Source organism: Schistosoma haematobium, chromosome ZW (assembly GCF_000699445.3).
Source record: "Schistosoma haematobium chromosome ZW, whole genome shotgun sequence".
Classification (NCBI taxonomy): Eukaryota; Metazoa; Platyhelminthes; class Trematoda; order Strigeidida; family Schistosomatidae; genus Schistosoma; species Schistosoma haematobium.
In genome coordinates, this window is record NC_067195.1 from 28,098,231 (window position 1) to 28,116,486 (window position 18,256).

Below are 18,256 nucleotides of genomic sequence, written 5' to 3' on the forward strand. Positions count from 1 at the left end.
GTAGAGGACGATTGATGAAAGATTTGCGAGTGAAGCATTTAATGTATGATTTTCACATTTTACGAAAGAACTTGGTAATTTTGTGTTAACGAATAAATTGGTTATCCTCACTTGAATTCTCGTTCACTGCACACTTGATAACTAGTAATTCTGGCTGACAATAAAGTGGAAAACGATCTGAAAATCAACCAAGATTATGTCGTCAGTATATAGAGTCACTGGCTGTTTTGCTTTTAAGCGTTAACACATTCCCTTAAATCACTTACATTAGGACAAAATGGACTTAATTTAATCTACTTCGGAGAATATTGTCACATTTTGTGAGAGGTATAGGTTATCATTTCGGTGTTTCTATAGATATTTTCTCTCTAAAAGCATTTCAATTAAGTGTTGCTAAGGTTTTTGACAATTCAAACTGTTGTGCGTATTTATCTCCAGGTTAAATGTCAAAAGCACCAAAAGAAAAGGAAATTGGTACAACTCGCTTACAGCTTTTGGTTGACAAAATTACTACATCTGGTTCCAATAACGTTGATTGTCCACTCGTTGAAGAGACTATAAATATATGCAGGTAATCTTGATTAATGTATACCTAACAATCTCAGTTTAAATGATGTTGTTTTACTATTACACTCATAAAATAAATCCTTTTTCGTTCATAATGTTAGGCTTATACAATTTAAACATCTTGTTTATCAAAAATATAAATGAGTAGTTTTCAGAACTTCACTTTGAATTATTTCAATCTATTTAGTTTGTGCTACAGCTTGATGGTATCCCTGCTAACAAGATTTGGTTGGTAAAGCTCCAGAGTAGAAATGTTACTGTTAATTTTCAGTAAGTTCCTAATGTGTATAATCACACAAGATCTATAGACTAAATAATAATTAACCATAATAATCCCAAAACTAAGTTGCGAATAACTTCAATAACGGTGATGTTTTAAGATTTTGTGTTCCTTAAAAAAATTCAACTGTAGTCAATCTAGCAAAGGATTTTTCTAAGTCAGTATTTTAACTTTCCAAATGCTAAGTTGGATCTAGAGCTTGATAACGCATTCATAAATTTTCAAAAACCTCAAATTCCTTTCGATATACTTACACATTTTACTCCGTATCATCATCCTTCAGTTTTTTTTGACTTTTGGTAATTCATTCATTACATCTGAAAGAGGCAAGCATTGCAGAATCACGAAATTACCTTATCATCCCTAAGCATGTAGGTCTGTAAATGCTTTTTTCTTATGAGTAAGCAATGATTATTTAAATCTGGTAACTATCTTGTTTGTGGTATTCTGACGACAAATTTAATGTAATATTATATGAATACTGATTATTATATGTGCCTTGTGCTCAGATTTATTGCAATATTTTGAGTAAACCATATTTTCTCTATAGATCAGTGTGAAGTAACAGTTAGTGGCTAAGAAAACTCAGTCTTCTGAAAACCATAGAGGACAATGTGGGAATGTTTGCGGTGGATTTCCAACAAATGCTCAACGTCGATACTTAACTAACGCTGACCACATATTTTGGAAGCTTCACCTGGAATAGTATCTTGGTAGCTGACACAGATAAGAGAGATTTGTCTAACTTGAATCACTCGTCGCACCAGAGAAATGTTCAGCTGTTTATTAACAAGTGAATCTATTATACGACGACTCTATCTTTTACACCCAAAGTTTGAGTTGTGATGCGTTTGTAGAAGAAATGTCTAGGTTACAAGAACATGGTTACTAGTATATTGCAAGCAATAGACTAAGCAGTGGACCTCCACTAACTGATATTGATCAGTCGTGTTGTGGTGCGTGCTACTTATATTGATATAAGTAGTATATAACGTGAGTCAAAAGAACGTAACGTCTGGCAGCAGAAGATGGAGAAGATCAAGAAAAGAAGAGCGAGAAAACAATGGAATTTGTAAGAAATCGCATGAACAATGAAATGCGAGACAATGGATTGATGTTTGCAAAAGCAACAGTCAGGTTTGATATGATAGAATAATATTTTGCAAATTAACGATTTACTATATGGTTTTTCTATTTTACCAAGTAATTCTGTAATTTGTCCTAAATACAATTTGGTTGTCCTCACCCGTGTTCTCCTTCACTACATTTGGTGTCGCTGCCTCCACTAAGGATGAAGATTCCATGGCCGAGGGAGTTTGAGGACGGAGATGTGCTGAGCTTCCTGAAGGAGTTTGAGGCCGTGGCGGAGCTGGTGGGAGTGAAGGAGCCGAAGGCGAAGCTGGTGGTGCTGGGGACGCTTCTGAGAGGCAGGGCGAAGGCTGTGTATGACAGCTTGGACGGTGCTGGCGGGAAGACGACATGGGAGACAGTCACGGAGCGGTTGGCGGCGGAGTTTGACAGCCCAGTGGGCAGGGAGGACGCGCTGCAGAAGTTCCGGCTGGCGAGGTTGCCGGTTGATGGTGACCCACTGGTGCTGGCTGTCGAGCTTACCAGATTGTTACGCCGTGCGCTGCCGAGTCTGGATGAGGAGTCGGAGGCACAGTTGTTGGCGTCACAGTTTATCGAGAGTGTGCCTGCCACCGTCTCCCAACAGCTGAAACTGGTAAACGCAGCGCAACCGATGGATATCAGTGAACTGGCGAAGGTGACTCGTCAGCTGATGACGCGAACAGTAGCTCCGGTCGGGTGCGAAAAGCAGGAGATGAGTAATGTCGAGAAGAAGATTGAGGAGCTGGAGCGTGAGATTGCAGCAATACGAGTGAACAATAAAAGGAACGATAAATGTTACGCTTGTGGAGGGACAGGACATTGGAAGATAAACTGTCCAACAAGACGAAGACGCAGATATGTTAGACGTTACAACGAGTGTTCTTTCTATCCTAGGAATCTGGGGATTGTTGCGTTAGTAGACAGAGGGGCAGTATATACGAGAGTGAACATAAATGAGCGAGATTTAGTTTGTCTGATCGATACAGGTGCAGCAGTATCGTTAATAGGCAAAGAGCAATGTAAGAGAATCAAGCCGTGTACATTAGCTGTCCACACGATAGGGGGCCATATGTTAGAGGTGTTTGGCGTATCTAACAGTATCGTAAAATTGGGGGATGCTGAGATAAATTTTCCGTTCGTCGTAACCACAAGCTTATCGAGACCGATATTAGGAGCAGATTTCCTAAGAGAAGTAAAAGCGATAGTTGACTTAAGAAGCGGTAAGGTGGTCACGAAATATGGTTCATTGACAATACACGAAAGTAGCGAAGTGGCTGAAATAAGAGTTGCAGCGGATGTCTCGTCAAAGAAACCAAACATTCACGAGTTATGCAAAAAGTATGCGAAACTATTCACGGGAGATGGGGAGCCGTATGGATTTTGTGACAGAGTAAAGCACGAAATACCGATAAAGAACAGTCGAGTAAATATATTTGCAACACGTCGTGTCCCGGTGCATTTAGAGGCCGAGGTAAATCGTCAGGTCCAGGAAATGTTAAAAGAAGGTATAATTGAGGAAGCGGACAGCCCATATAGCTCGCCGGTACTCTTGGTAAAGAAACCAAATGGAAAGTATAGATTTTGTGTCGACTTCAGAGAATTGAATAATATAACAGATCTGAAGCCTTGTGCAACGCCAACAGTGGTGGAAACATTAGATCGGCTACAGAATGCCACGGTGTTTACAGTGCTGGATTTACGGTCAGGTTATTGGCAACTGCCTATAAAACAGAGTGATCGAAGCAAGACAGCGTTTACTGTACGTGATAAACAGTATCAATTTAAACGAATGCCGTTCGGGTTGGCGGGTGCACCGTTCACGTTCAGAAGATTAATGACACTACTGCTCAAGAATCTAGATAATGTCGAGGTATATGGCGACGATGTAGTTGTGTACAGTCAAACAGAAGCAGATCACATCAAGCATGTGGAAGCGGTCTTAAAGCGAATTGACGAATTTGGACTTCGGATTAATAAGGACAAGTCGCAGATAGCGAAAAGTAGCGTCACATTGTTGGGACATAAAGTGGGAAATGGAGAAATAAAACCATTGCCGGAGAAAATTCTTACCATAAAAAATATTGCAGTACCTAATTCGAAAAGGAAGTTGAGACAGTTCCTGGGAAGAGCGGCGTTCTACAGTCGGTTTGTCAAGAATTTCAACGAAATAGCAGCACCCTTATATAAGTTATTGAGCAGCACCAAGTTTACGTGGACTGAGACTGCCGAACAAACGTTCAACCGAATCAAAAACATGCTAGACGATCGCCAGATGACGCTCAGACTGCCTGAACCGGGAAGACTGTTTACAGTGGCCACAGACGCGAGTGATCATGGTATAGGTGCTGTGTTGAGTCAGGCTGATAGAGTGGTGGAATACGCGAGTCGCGTCCTCACACCCGCTGAACAGAAGTATTCAACCATCGAAAAGGAGTGTTTAGCGATCGTGTGGGCAGTGGAAAAATGGAGACCATACCTCTTAGGTAGACGACTTCACATTGAGACCGACCATAAACCCCTGCAGTGGTTGAAAACAGCAAGAGACCCCCGAGGGAAGTTGGCGCGATGGATGATACGCCTGCAAGAATACGATTTCAGTATCGGCCATGTTCCAGGAAAAGAAAACGTAATGGCGGATTACTTGTCAAGACCAGATATGGAAGCCGACCTGCCACTAACAGCATACGCGGTGAATAGTTTAGAGGAGACCCATTAGAACTCGTCCGGCAGCAGAAAGCTGACCCTAACCTTCGAGAGGTAATCAGAGTGATAAAAGAGGGAGCAGACGTAGATAAACGAACAATGGACAAGGAGGTAATAACGCTGCTTCGGCAAAATAAACGACTGAGAGTGAACTCATATGGAGTGCTGACCTGGCAGGACGATGATGAGAATTGGGTGGCGGTGATCCCGAAAGACTGGCGGCGTAAAGTGATACACGAGTGTCACCAGGTAGCACATACAGGCATCGCAAGAACGACGGACTTACTACGACAAAGTGCATATTGGCCGAGCATGAGAGACGATGTGGCTGAATACGTGTTAACCTGCCAGCAGTGTCAGCTAATGAAAAGCGATCGATACAGACAACCGCCATTACAGTCAATCCCAGTAACCGCAGTCGGTGATCTATGGTCGGTGGATGTGATGGGACCGTTTCCACAGACGGCGAGCGGTAACCAGTACCTGTTAGTGATGACGGAACATGCTACACGTTGGGTAGATGCCGTACCCATTGCAGACCAGCGGGCAAGGACAGTGACCGAGGTGGTAATCCGGCATATTGTAGCGTGTCACGGAATACCGAAGATGATATTAACTGACCAGGGTCCCTGTTTTGAAAGTGACGAGTTTAAAGCCCGTTTAAAGCAGTTTGGCATCAAGAGAATACGAACTACACCGTATCATCCTCAGACAAACGGGCTTACAGAGAGAAACAATCGAACGTTAAAGGAATGGTTAGCATCAAAAGGAGGAAATTGGGAGAAAGAGTTACCATTGATTTTGCTGGCACATCGTTCCTCCACACAAGGAACAACCAAGAAGTCACCTTTCTTGCTCATGTATGGCAGACAACCACGACTTCCAATGCATAATAAGACCTGGCCACAACAACAGAAGTGGACGACAACAAGGTTAAGAAAAGAGAGGAAAGAGGCAATAAGGAACGTGGAAAAGAAACAAATATCAGACACAAAGAAGGCAGAACAACAGAGGAGAACGTGGAAACCCTTTGCAGTGGGGGACCTAGTAAAGTGTAGAGAACGAAAAAGTAACATAGCAGGGGGAGCAGGGTCGGGGAAGCTGGCCCCAAAATGGGAAGGACCGTATGTTATCACGGAGAGACGCGGCTCGGTCTACACGATCCGGAGAGAAGACAAGCAGAAGCGCGTAAATGCTAGTCAACTACAGAGATGGTTTCAAGATCATCATGGGTGTGAATCACGAAAAGCACCAAAGAACACAGCGGTACGGAGATCAGAAAGACTACGACAGCAACTTGTTAAAAGGGGGGACGAGTGTGGTGCGTGCTACTTATATTGATATAAGTAGTATATAACGTGAGTCAAAAGAACGTAACGTCTGGCAGCAGAAGATGGAGAAGATCAAGAAAAGAAGAGCGAGAAAACAATGGAATTTGTAAGAAATCGCATGAACAATGAAATGCGAGACAATGGATTGATGTTTGCAAAAGCAACAGTCAGGTTTGATATGATAGAATAATATTTTGCAAATTAACGATTTACTATATGGTTTTTCTATTTTACCAAGTAATTCTGTAATTTGTCCTAAATACAATTTGGTTGTCCTCACCCGTGTTCTCCTTCACTACAGTGTTACGCATTCATAACCACGTCTACCTTGATGATCTATACCTGTTAAAAAATAAGTGAACAACAAAACCTATAAGAATGGTCAAATCAAGGTATGCCATTCTTATTCCTCTATAATTCATGTATTATTTTGTAGCTTTCATTCTCTAACCTTCCTTTCGTACTCTTGATACCAGTATCTCACCCTTTCAATCCTACTCCTATTAGTTTTGTGCTGTACTGATCATAAGTGCAGCAAGTTAATCTGATCCACATTCTATGCTATATATGTGTACCATACTCATGTTTACAGACTTCTAAAATTACAGATAAATGCATAATAATATCATAAATATGCTAAGTTTACCCATCGCGATAAAAGGTCGAGATTCATGTGTGTGAGTGGCTAAAAGCATACATATCTTTTTGTTATGGTCTTTGATTATTTCATTCGAAAAGATTAATGTTTAGGTGATAAAAAATTATTATAGTAGTTTGAATAACCGACTTTATTTGCTTTTATTTTTTCCAGCAAGTCAAGTTCTACTGTTTCTGATTTATTTCGATTTGCTACTGTTCAATTACGCCGTAATCATGCTCAGATTCGACTTGGAGTGTTAAGATTACTTAGATTGTTATCTTCTCCCCAAGCGATCGTTCGTCAGTTAACCTTGAATATGAATGACGCGACCAAATTCATTCCTTTGGCGAAATGTCTTCGTAACTTGATTTTAGATAATTTACAAGTAAGCTAAAAGCAACCAAACAGAAGTCCAGTTGTACCAATAAAAGATAGCATCGTAAAAATTTTACTCGGAATGTATTTTAACCGGTTTTCAACATTCTGTCATATGTAGGTATTCTGTATTTCTCAAAACCAGTTGGTTTCCAAGTCAGACACTAATGTGATTTGCTAAAGAATACTCCTCGTCATTTTTCCAACAAACTGTAGTACAGTTCACACGTAACAGCGTGTAAGGGAGAGCAGATGCAAACTTGCTCATAGCACTTCGGTCACATGTCCTGTAATGAGATCATGCAAAGATTTCAAAGTTTCTGTATTTCGATGATTATTGATGTGATCAGATTATAGTATATTTAAAAGAAATGGTCGGCGAATTAGTATTAAAGTTGAAGTAAAAAAACATAACATTTTACTCAATTTGAATGTTCAGGTTCCTTGCATTCATCATCTCTTTACATAAGTTTCTTGTGCTACATTGCAATACCATAAAGAATTTATTAAAAGCAAATAGTTAAACAAGTATGTTACAGACCTAAACTTTCCTGTACTTACCAACGTTCCTGCAACCAGTTAATATGTATCAGCTTTCCTAGCCTGGTAACTAAGATAACCCACCAACGGTTCTTGTTAGGTCACCGGTTAACCAGGAGTGCCATGTAGTAATGGGAATAACATATTTTTAACCAGGCAAATAACATCTTCCGTGAAATTTTTATGACTTCTCTGTGTGCGTCAAAATATAAACAAATGGTGTGCCTGTGCATTCTGTTATTGAAAACGTCACCTATTTCATTAAATTTAACGCTACTCTGAATACCAAACTATATCAGTTTTGAATGTAACTATTAACACTGAGAACCATGTGCTTTCTAGTATTTTATTGATCAATAAAACCGATACCAAACTACATGAATCAATCGAATAATGTAGTATGTTTGTACTTTTCTGAACTGGGGTGAAAGTAAATTAATTTTTCTGTCAGTGAGACTGTATTATTTCTATTAATGAGCAATCTTGAAATGTTGTGAAACCTTCCATTAAATCTTATTGCAAGCACTTGCGACCGCTGTGTTGTCAAATGAAATACTTTATATTTTCATTTCGTCGTGTCTAATTATACATAGGATCAATTGTTTAGATAAATGTCACTGGCATCTTTATGTTTGTCTAACATACTGATTACCTACTCATCTCTTATGATGTGCTTTTTTCGTAGGATACTTTTTCATATATTGTACAGTTAGAATCATATTCTGCGCCTATGCTTTTACCAAAAGAAGCCGCTAAAGAATTACAATTTGAAGGAATAGAACTTCTGCTTGATTGGGAGTATGAATTAGAACAAGGACATTTTGATGTTACTCCTTGGAATTCTGACCTATCTCCGCCCCTATCATGGGTGCCATCACAGAGAGCCAAAGGTCAATTGAAAGCATTTATAAATTTCCTCAATTTGGATAGTCGGCCCCTTGGTAACTTTGGTTCTGGATATTGTCCAACAAAACAACTAATAAAAAAGATACAAGAACAACGTAAACAAAAGTCTCAATTGTTCAAGAGTGAAGTAAAAAAATCTCATCGCCTTCTTAATGATTGCCTGAATGAAATCGAAGGTACATTTTCATGCAAAAAAACAATAAATTGCATTTGAATAAATCTTATAGGTTCTAAATGAATGTTGGTAGCAAACATTATGTTTATCGTTGATACTATTTGGATGGTTTAACTATCTGTTGATGTACTTTCTGAATGCATGAAACTCAGTCTAGACTAAAGTATCGATATATCTTAACATTATTTCCGTAGAACAGTGATATTTCATTTATCTTCATTTTTTGTATTGATAAAATAATTTTAATAGATCAATATTGTTAGTTTACCAATACTACCATTCTATATATAATGGGAAATTATGTGAATTTGTATGGTTGACCCGGATTATCCGGAGAAATAACTTCTTTTACCAAATAATTCCCATGTGCCGTATAAACATAATCATGGCTTATCTCTCAAACTGTCCATATATTTCAGCCAAACAAGTATTTCATAGAACCGTTTTCTATACTTTCCCATAAATATATACACCTTTAATATTATCACTTAAAATACATCGACTATATTTGGATTTATGTACTGGGCGTAATTAGCCATACTACGTAACTCAAACTTGATACTGAACATCTAGCTACTGTAAAAAGAGGTTATTACAGAAAGCGGACATATACCTGTAAATTATATGCTGTCTACATGGGATATCTAGTATAACAACTTCGACCAATCGACGTTTTAACCTGTATTTGACTAGCTGATTGACTGCAACATCCAGCTTGCTTTCAAACACCATTGGAAATTAGGTGAATAAAATTTTGTTATTTTCTGTGTCATCCTTTATTCACATGAATGTAACACATTTGAATAAAAGATGACAAATAAAGGATCTCATTCTTATAACAGGCTCAATTTTCAAGGTTGTTTTCAAAGTTATTGCAACATATCCCGATGATCGCTGAAAAATTTATGCATTATTCTCATATATTCCTAAGAAAAAGTAGTTCTTAACATCTGAAGCCGTTAGTTCCAAGGTGTTGGTAAAATGACTAATCGAATCACCGTACTAGAGAATTGCTTTTAATTATGTTTAGTACGATATATATATTCATAGCATAAATTAACGCATTAAAAGATGTGGCAGCCTATGAGGGGAAGGCGAAGATCAATACTAAAAATCCAAGCTGTCAGGTCACATATCAATCTTGACAGATAAAACGAATCCAAATTGCAAAACAAACGGCTTCCGTGAAATTACATTCCTTGAATGTATCATTTTTTTCTTACCATATAAGTTTATTGATCATATAGTTTTCTTCTATACCAATCCAGAATGTAGCGAATCGGTTGAAGAAAATTTAGTCTCTTTGTCAACTATATTAGAAATACTGGTTCCCAATCCAACGTCTGAGTCTAGTGAAATTGATAAAACGGAAATAATCGAAAATCAATCAGAGACTGACCATAAGTCCATGACAACCATGAACTCATTTGATTCTTTACGTTTGCATGGATGTCTTCCTGGAAGTTCAAGTGGTTTCGGTTTGGGCTCTACACTTACGATTGAAATTCAATTGCCTTGTAATAGTCAAGTTAATTCATCTGGAGCTTCATTTGAACCAAAAATCTATATTAAACGTTCGACAGAAACAAAAGAATTAGAAGAGTCAGCTACAACTTTCGCTCGTTTAGCAGCAGAAAAACATAGACCTAAACTTACGGATTACTTGCAAGTGAGTTTGATCGAATAAATCGCCATTAACGTATTATTTTAAAAAAAATATCGAACGTTAATATTTGTTTCTTTCCACAATACATTCGCTGTTGTAAACAAAAACGTGTACATAATTCTCATTATTAACAAAAACCTACTGCACGGGAACAAATGAAATAGGTGGAGTTAGTGATAAGAATAGGTGAATATCAGTAATCAATCGAAGAATTGAATGTGATCAAGGTGTTTGAGTGTGTTGCTCAAGGTGTGTGTAAATGTTTGGCACTTCCTAATTACCTACCCTGTAAAAGAATACTTCTTAAAGATACTACACAGAAAACCTTATTTAGGTGGACGTCTTATTGACCTACTAGCACGACCGTAAAGCTTAGGAAACATCCATTTGGGACTGATCATACATAAGTTTTGTGAATAGTTTTCAACGTATTAGCTTTAGACTCTTCAGACCACGTCGACACCGTTCTTTCTGAATTCCAAGGAAGATGAAAGTCCGATTAACTGATCAGGTGCCAAATCTGATACGAATTTGTGGAACCTATACCAGATATCCCACGCCTCTGGTCAAGGTAAGATAGTTTCTCAGACTTTTAATCTACAACGTAGTAGTTAAACGTTTAAACTAATGAATTACGACTACACAACTCAGTAATTGACAATGTTGAGATGTGAGGAGGACTTAATTATTTAGTCTTAAATTTCTACTTTGAAAATATAGATTTTGTTGTATAGAATTCTAATAGTATAGACCCTTCATCCAGGTTCATGAATTCATGTTTCTTGATTTTCTGGCTGGCGATTCGCTTGTGTTCACGTAATTTTCGTTTTCGCCTATCGTTCATTTTAGTATCATTATTTTTCCATTTCTAGTGAATCTTCCTTGACTGTTTTTGTGTCAATGAATTTTAGCAAATGCATAGTTCAAATTTAGAGGTAACCTTGATACTACATTCTTAATTTTGAGTTTAAGTCGACTAGCTACGAAACTTTATATTTGTTTAGATCCAAACAGTCTCATTTCCTGTATGAGGATTCTAATATTTCTGATACAGAAAAATGTATTTTGACAATTAAACATAGCTTGTATACTCAATAATCTTCCCATAATTCGGTCATTTGTGTTAGATTTTCAATCCTACTCTGTATTTCATATCAAAAACTTCATTATGTTAAGATTCTTTACGACCCTGTCTACCTGCAAATCCCATACATATATATTTATTTCAGACTTTGGAAAGTACTCACTCAATGAATTTTGCTGCAAAACTTTCTTCTAAACGAAATGAAAAAATCGAAATTCTTAAACAGTGGATTAGTCGAATTCAAACCCTGACATCTTTATTCTATGATCGAATCGAATTCATTGATAGCGAACCAATCCATCGCGTAAATAATCCTGACCGTGAGTACGTCTCAATGTTTATCTATAAAATGATACGTAGATATTCATGAAATACTTACCTCATTGTTTAGTATATGTGGCTTTCATTACATTTTTCTTACTGAAGTTTCTTCACAGAACCCTATTCTTTAAATTTAGATTCTTACGATCATTGAAAATACTTAATACTTAATTTCTTCTTACCATGCTCATATGGTTCATATCCGTCAACTGTCAATAGGGATATCGTATTCTTACTATTCTACTACTTTCTTTCTTTCCTATATAGATATAACTGGAAGTGTGTTTATTGAACTGAAATCTATAAATTTTTATTTAGTTGGTTTACTATGATTTGCAAAAACAAAGGTTACTTACTCTGAGCTCTTAAACAAACTGAAATTGCGACAAAACATTTCGTATAACTTCGATTACCATAATGTTGAGATCTAGGGCTTCTCAGTAACAAGGAGATATTATCCATTTAAACAAATAACCATTGGTACAAAAGGGCACGAAAAACATATGCACCACACAATAACAATGAGAATGTGAAGTGCGTATAAGAATAAGAAAAAACAACAACGAACAGAAATTAGTGTATGAGAGTGATATAATAATAATGAGAGAGGCAGTTCAGATAACGAAGGTACAACCAGAAAGAATTGTTCCAGTTAAACAAGTTACGTTCACTTTTATGAAGAAAGTGAAAGTTACAACAGGATCACCAGTGGCTTCTATTCTCAGTCATGTCTAATAGTTTCAAGCCACTGTGTTCCACCATCTCTTGGACCTCAACCAGGCAGTCGTGATGGACCATCCCGACCGTAACTGCTACCTTGAGACGGTGGTCGGGCTTGCCTATCATGATGACCCAACCGAGCTATATTGGCTGGAACATATGTTCCTGTAGGTTCTGCCATGCCAGGCAGGTCGATTGGAGAACGGTAAGACTAAAAGCAGCAACTCAAGGTCGGAGGGCGAAGTCGTACTGCTGACTGTAGAGGAATGTGACAGCAGTAAGGTGTTTCCCTCGGACAACCAGCATCTGCAGCGATGCTGCCTTCCCACAAGGAGGGGTGGGGTTGGAAAAGGTCGACCCTAAAAATGTCACACCTCACCTTACCTCACGGATTTCCGTCTCCGGCGGTAAGGCCCTTTGAAGAACGGAGCTAACACGTCAAAAACCTTCCACAAAAAGGCCGTGCGCGACCGGCCTCAAGCAGATGTCCCTTGGGCTCTGCGGTCACGCTCCCAGGTCGTTAAGGTCAACACTAATCCAATTTCCTTTTCAGGTTCCTCAAGAAATACCCTTCCACGGTGTGGGCAGCCTGGAGGTGATATCAGCCCTCATACCCGTAACAGCACACGAGACCACGTTGGTCATATTCAAATCCTTCCTACACCTTCTAATACCTCTCTTATCTCCCCGACTAGCCCTCCCCACTTCTCTTTATCACATCGCACCGCTAGGGCAAACGATTCGAGTACGTGGAACGCCATTCCTGGTCTCCTGAAACCACGCTCTAAACTACACGTAGGAGCTTTTACCGTACGAACACTTTGCCAAATAGGACAGCAGGCTTCCTTAGCTAAAACTTTAGAATCTCGCGCCATCGATGTGTGCTGCGTCTCCGAAACGCGCATACAGGATCCAAGTAGCGTCATTCATTTGACCTCACCATGCCAAAATAAAGAACCGACTCGATTTACGCTTCGTGTATCTGGAAGCCCTGATGCTGCTTCTCGTGGCCTCGCCGGTGTAGGTATAGCATTGAGTCCTAGGGTAGAACTGGCTCTCTTAGACTGGATCCCAGTAGACAGTCGTTTGTGCGCTGTCCGACTAAAAGGAACAGTGAGAACTCGGAAAGATAGGGACACTCGTCGTTGCCTCTTCGTCGTCTCTGTCAATTCTCCCACTGACTGCAGCTCAGATAATGTAAAAGATGAGTTTTACAGAAAGCTCTCCGACCTTCTCCGAAAACCTAGGCGCTCTGATGTAGTAATAGTGGCTGGTGACTTTAATGCTCAAGTAGGTACACTAAGCGATAGTGAAAGACACCTGGGTGGATCTTATAGCGTCGTGGCTCAAACAATAGATAGTTGTGACCGTCTGTTGCAGCTATGCTCAGATAACCGCAAGTTCCTTGCAAATACTAACTTTAAGCATAAGGAAAAACATCTTTTAACATGGCGACCCCCTAATTCTTCCCAACGTTGGATCCAAATAGATCACATAGCTATCAGCCACCGATGGAGGGGTTCGATAGAAGACTGTCGCTCATTCTGGAGCACATGCTTAGATTCAGATCATGCTCTAATGCGAGCGCGTATTTGCCTGCGTCTTACTGGACGTAGGAAAGACGCTGCAAGGAAACCTCTTAGGGTCCTGTTTAATGATAGTCAAGCTAACAGTATATTTCAGGAACAACTAGGAAAACAGTTGGGCAGCCATGTTGTGATGCCCACCCCGAGGAAGCATGGAATAATATCCGAAAAGCTGTGGAAACAACAGTGATATCTGCTAGTACAGTATACCACAAAACTAGGGAGCAACATTGGATCTCAACAGCATCTACCGCACTGATAGACGCTCGGAAACTCATTCCACCTGGCTCTGAACATAATGAAGAGCGGAGTCAGCTTAAGCGCAAGCTGGCAAGAAGTCTACGCAATGGCCGTGAACAGTGGTGAGTAGCGAAAGCAAGAGAGATAGAAAAGGCAGCGGCAGTAGGTAATAGCAGACAATTGTTCAGACTCGTTAAGGAAACCGGAATTAGGAACCCGACCGTTAGCAAAACAATCTCAGAGAAAGATGGACATATTATTCATTCTCAATCCAGGAGATTGGATAGATGGGCAGAACACTTTAGGGATCAGTTCAACTGGCCTTCAGCCACACTTCGGTTTCCCACGATCTCTAGTCAACCTGAATGGCAAGTTAATGTAGGTCCTCCGTCACTTTACGAAGTTGAAAAAGCCATAGGAAATCTGAAACGAGGGAGAGCAGCAGGCCCTGACAGGTTTACTCCTGAGATTTTTAAGGATGGTGGTCCAGTATTAGCAATGAGATTAACCGAGGTCTTAGGTAGAATTTGGGAACTGGACGTAATCCCATCTGACTGGTCTCAATCACTGATTGTGCCAGTCTATAAGAAAGGACAAAAGTCCTCTTGTGACAATCACAGAGAAATCAGCTTAACTAATATAGTGTCTAAAATATTAGCTTCAATAATACTTCGACGCCTAATCAAAGCTCGTGAAGAGCAGATTAGAGAAAACCAGGCCGGTTTTCGACCTGGACGTGGTTGTATAGACCAGATATTCACACTACGTCAGGTTCTAGAACATAGACACACATTCAGATGCCCCACAATAGTATTATGTATCGACCTTAAGACGGCATTCCACTCTGTTGATCGTGAAGTTCTGTGGCAGTGTTTGTCACTGAAAGGAGTACCAAAGAAGTACATTAACCTTGTAAAGTCTCTCTACACGAACATAACTGGTCGAGTGAGAGCTTATGGCGAACTGTCATCAGAATTGATTACCTCAAATGGTGTTTGTCAGGACTGTCCACGCTCTACATTCTTGTTTAACTTTGTTGTCGACGTACTTTTAGAGATAACACTCTCCTCATCTAAATTTCCAGGGGTTGAACTTGTACCGGGAGGTTCACTTGTTGACTTAGAATATGCTGATGACATAGTTCTATTTGGTGAAGACGCTGACAAAATGCAGAGTCTTCTGACCACTCTAAGCAACAATGCAAGCACGTTCGGGATGCGATTCTGTCCCTCGAAATGCAAAATATTGCTTCAGGATTGGGTTGCATTAACACCCGAACTAGTGATAGGGAGTGAATTAGTTGAGTGTGTCGACCGCTTCACTTATCTTGGAAGTCTCATCAGCCCTTGTGGTCTGGTGTGTGACGAAATCTCAACACGGATACAGAAGGCTCGACTAGCTTTTGCCAACTTGCGTCATTTATGGCGTAGGCGAGATATCCGTCTACCAACCGAAGGACGTGTTTACTGCGCAGCAGTTTGTTCTGTCCTACTTTATGGAAGTGAAGCATGGCCGGTAAGAGTAGAGGATATTCGTAGGTTACTAGTATTCGATCATAGGTGTCTTCGAAACAGTGCTCGTATATCCTGGGACCATCGTGTAAGTAATGCAGTTGTTAGGAAACGGGTACTAGGTAAGGATTGCAAATCAATTGATGAAGTAATGAAGCTTCATCAGTTGAGATGGCTGGGACACGTGTTACGTATGCCCAACGACCGACTGCCTCGACTTGCGATGTTCAATGGTATAGGAGTAGGTTGGAAGGAAGCTAGGGGCGGCCAGACCAAAACATGGCACAAGTCTATGAAGTCACTGACAAGTGGACTGATCCACGTTGGTAGGTGTAGACTACCTGGTTAGTATCAGCGAGATGATAGCAACCGATGGTTAGAGATCCTGAATGACATGGCTCAAAGTTGTTTGCAATGGCACAGGTGCATCTACCTTTTGTGTTCTCGCAAATTCTAATCTGAATTCTTCATGTCCCTTTTTTCCTCTTCCCAAATTTATTTCACTGGATTATACTCCTTGAATAACATCTTCAAACCCTAATCTTTCCGATTACTGGTTATACTTTTACTACCCCTACCACTATGAGATTTGAATCGACATCTGCATCTCTGTGCTAATGTGGTGTGGCAACTTTAACTGATGTACGTACGTACGAAGTTCTACGTTGTTACTGACTGACTGACGTGACGGACCAATAGAAGACGGTTCAGTACAGCTTTCTTTCATACCACAATACTACATTGTGCACTGACCACCTCCGCTTTTTCCGACCGGTCCCATCATCAGCAAATAATGCACGACGTAGAATTCGCTGTTGCGATATTCGTAGTACATGTCCGAGCCATCACAGTCGGTGTTTCAAGATGGTGATACCGGGTGAATTATCGTCACTGTACCCGCATACACACGATGCCGAACCTCCTCATTACTCACATGGCGGTATCACTGGATGTTAGCAACCTTCCGGAGACAACAATGGTGATGAGTTGTCTAAGATTCTCAACAGATGCGTTGTAGATTCGATCTTTTACAGCCAGGCTAACATCACGAAGGTGCCAAAGATGGCCCAGATTGGCATAAACCGCTCTGGCTTTTACTATACATGAATTGATCTCATCACTCATGCCACCACCATGCAGCTACCCAGATACACGAACTTCTCGACTACTTCTATCTGCTCACTATCCAGGGTGAGTGCAGGATCAGGGGCCTACCAGTCCTGTAAAAGTACTTTACATTTCGAAGGTGCAAAGCATATGCCATACCAACGGACACTAATTGCCAACTGATTAGATGCGGATTGCATGGCTTGGGTATTATCGCACAGTAAGACAATATCATCGTCATATTCCAAGTCGATAAGTCTTTCTCCAGACAACAGGTCCACACCATCATTACCTCCATCCATCAGAACTGTTTCCAGAACGTCATCGATAGCAAAGTCGAAGAGAAATGGTAAGATTGGGAAACTCCACCTAACCCCACTGCTTGAATGGAACAATGGAGAGAGGTGGTTGTATGCCCTCCCTCTGCCTGAGGTGTTTGTATATGGAGCACACCCTTCCTCAATAAACAGTCTCAGATGACAGTCCTGTCCAACGAATCGAAGGCGGCCCTAATGTCACTATGGTTGTTGGCTTGTGATGAGTATGACGGTGTTCTAACATTTGGAGGAGGGTGAAGATATGACCAATACATCCTCAACCAGAACAAAAGCCAGTCTGCTCCTCACCAGTCAATCTTTCTAAGGTTTTGAACAATCTACGAAGTATGACAGAAACTAATAGTTTGGACGCAATCGGAAGTAGAACTATCCCCGATAGTTGTTACAGAAACGACGTGAATTCTTCTTGAAGATAGGAGCAACTATCTACTCATTCCATGATGTTGGAACACACTCTCTCTCTAATTGCCAGACATTTGTCAACAACTCAGTCAGTTCCTTAACGATAAAGTCACCAACATCTTTAAAAAGGACCAGAGGTAGGTCATCTGAGCTTGGTGATTTGTGACACTTCAAGAGTCGGAGTTCCCTACAGATTTCCGCCTCGTCAGGTGGATCAGTCGCCACCTGCCATGGAGAGCAGGACAGTCTAATAGACGTCGCCGGGGCAGCAGACCAGTTAAACTGCTGCTCGAAAAACCCAGACTATCGTTCAAGATGTCGGTAGATGTTATCGATTGACATTCTGCCAGCTTGACAGATTGTTTCATACACCTGACTTCTTGCTGCCAGTGTCTCGGATGAGTTGAAAGAGCTTCAGGAAGTCACAAGATGCAGCTGCTGCTTCCAACTCGTTAGTACGCTCCGACCACCAAGCTTCTCGGTTCATACGCAAACTTCGCACAATTTCATTACACAATAATCTTCATTTATGGTCAAACTCGCAGCCACTCGGAATAGACCGATGTGCGTCAACAGGTTGTAACGATCCTGTAGAAATTCAGCGCTTATAAGCTGGACGTTTCGCGAAGCTGCAAGCGAATTTACTCGCCATTT

At 40.3% G+C, this 18,256-nt stretch overlaps 2 protein-coding genes across 4 annotated transcripts in view; one reads left to right on the top strand and one right to left on the bottom strand.

Annotated features, from left to right (window-relative positions):
* HERPUD1 (Homocysteine-responsive ubiquitin-like domain member 1) overlaps positions 1-18,256 on the bottom strand; it is a 117,355-nt gene that overhangs the window by 72,273 nt on the left and 26,826 nt on the right.
* Positions 438-18,256, top strand: part of MS3_00010341 (uncharacterized protein) — a 33,653-nt gene continuing 15,834 nt past the window's right edge. For all 4 annotated transcript variants that reach the window (XM_051218704.1, XM_051218705.1, XM_051218703.1 and 1 more), the window contains exons 1-5: positions 438-571; positions 6,803-7,016; positions 8,232-8,628; positions 9,896-10,296; positions 11,523-11,697. In XM_051218704.1, coding sequence (XP_051070937.1) covers positions 444-571; positions 6,803-7,016; positions 8,232-8,628; positions 9,896-10,296; positions 11,523-11,697 — 1,315 coding nt within the window. In that variant the 5' untranslated portion in view covers positions 438-443. The remainder of the gene's footprint in view (positions 572-6,802; positions 7,017-8,231; positions 8,629-9,895; positions 10,297-11,522; positions 11,698-18,256) is intronic.